The sequence below is a fragment of the Ichthyophthirius multifiliis genome (genome assembly GCF_000220395.1).
Source record: "Ichthyophthirius multifiliis unplaced genomic scaffold scaff_1120509249658, whole genome shotgun sequence".
In the NCBI taxonomy this organism is placed as follows: domain Eukaryota; phylum Ciliophora; class Oligohymenophorea; order Hymenostomatida; genus Ichthyophthirius; species Ichthyophthirius multifiliis.
Window position 1 is genome coordinate 1 of NW_004087491.1, and position 1,915 is coordinate 1,915.

The 1,915-nt window shown below is 11.3% G+C and overlaps 1 protein-coding gene across 1 annotated transcript in view, besides 5 other annotated features; it reads right to left on the bottom strand. All coding sequences in view use genetic code 6, as the record gives it.

Annotated features, from left to right (window-relative positions):
* The first annotated feature begins 9 nt into the window (after window positions 1-9).
* Window positions 10-75: a microsatellite.
* Window positions 73-107: a microsatellite.
* Window positions 80-107: a microsatellite.
* Window positions 108-684: 577 nt separating this feature from the next.
* Window positions 685-774: a microsatellite.
* A 675-nt stretch (window positions 775-1,449) lies between these two features.
* Window positions 1,450-1,481: a microsatellite.
* A 281-nt stretch (window positions 1,482-1,762) lies between these two features.
* The window catches only part of IMG5_020870 (hypothetical protein), a gene marked incomplete at both ends in the record, with an annotated part of 455 nt that continues 302 nt past the window's right edge, over window positions 1,763-1,915 (bottom strand). The window contains one exon of the mRNA XM_004039438.1: window positions 1,763-1,915. This exon is cut by the window's right edge and continues 225 nt beyond it. Coding sequence (XP_004039486.1) covers window positions 1,763-1,915 — 153 coding nt within the window.

Genomic DNA, 1,915 nt, shown 5'->3' on the forward strand with positions numbered 1-1,915 from the left:
TTTAGAAAAATATATATATATATATATATATATATATATATATATATATATATATATATATATATATATAAATATTTAAATTATTTTTATTATTTTTATTATTTTTAATACAAACAAATTTAATAAAAATCATTTTTATAAATATAATTACTAATTAAATAAATATTTAGATAATTTTATATAATTTTATCAAAGATTTAACTATATTTATTTTTTAGTATTTTAAGAGATTATTTATTTAAAAATTTAATTTAAAAAAAAATTAACTCAAAAATTCTTTAATATTAATATTTTTTATATTTTAAAACAATATATTTAATAAATAAAAAAGAGTTTTTATTTAAATAAAAATTTTTATATTTAAATATGTTTATTAATAAATATTTTCGATTTCGTTATTTTTATAATAAAATAGGCATTTATATAATTTCAGATTATCTAAATTTTAAAAAATATAAGATAATGTTATATAAAATTTAATAGGAATTACAGTTATTTTTTTCTTAAATAATATTAACATGCAAAATAATACATATAGACTTAATTTAATTAAAATTAAAAAAATTTATAATAAATAAACACAATATATATGCTTTAATTTTTTTATTTTATTTATTTTTTAGAAACTCAATTAAAAAAATTAATTTATACTTATATATATAACCTTTTTTAGGAAGAATAAATAATATAAATTATATTATATACTTATAATATTTATTTATAAATACAATATAAAATTAATATAATATAATTATATATTTTTCTTTATAAATATGAATTTTTAAATAATTTTTTTTTAATCAGAATTTTTTAAACTTATTAATTAAATCAAATAAAAAATGATATCAACAAAAATATAAGTATATGCTTTGTGTTATTAAAATATAGAAAAGCAGAAATCAATATGACTATAGATATTTATATAGAGAATAGTTGTATACTATAATTACTTTGATAATATCAAAAATAAACATCAATCTTATATATTATTTCATAAGGTTGAAATTTCAAAAAAATTATCAAAATAAATGTTGAACCGATGACATATAATATTTCAAAAGTCAAGGAAATCAATAAATATATAATTAAGAAATTTAATATAAAAAGAAACTAAAACTATATCTATTATATATATATCATAATTACACATAATTTTAAAGTAATAAGGATTTTAATATTATTTATAAATTTTTATTCCAAAACTACCTAAATAATAAATGTCTTAACAGAAAAATATCGTATTCAATATTAAATTTACGATTTTAAATATGTTTATTTTTGTGATTAATCACATATTTAATTGTTTATAATACTAAAGGTTTTATATCAATTATGTAGAACCTATATTACTATTGAAAAAATTTAATTAAAAATTTCTTATTTAATACAAGGAGGGTCAATAATTTTTAATGGGGTGTTGAAAAACTCATAATAGAAAGTCAAATAATAATATAAATAATATATATATATAAATAAATATAATTTAATATTATTTATAATTATTAATTGATGAAATAATTTAAATAATATTATTATATATGATAATGTATTTCCATGATGAAAATTAACAAAAATATGAATAACAAAAATATATTTGAAACTATTTGACATCCACCATATTTCTAAGAATTGATTAGAAAATATATTAAAATATATACAGGACAAAACGATAAATTAAAATTAATTGATAAAATAAGAATGTGAAAATGTTAATGTTCCTTAATAGAAAATATAATATTAAATTTCAATAAAGGAATAATTATCAATAAAAAAAGAAGAATAAAATTTAGATGATAATAACAAAATAAAAAAATAATATTATATATTTTAAAAAAATATAAAAAATATAAAATTTATAAAAATAAATATTTAAATTTAATTATATATTATAAATAATATATATATATATATATAT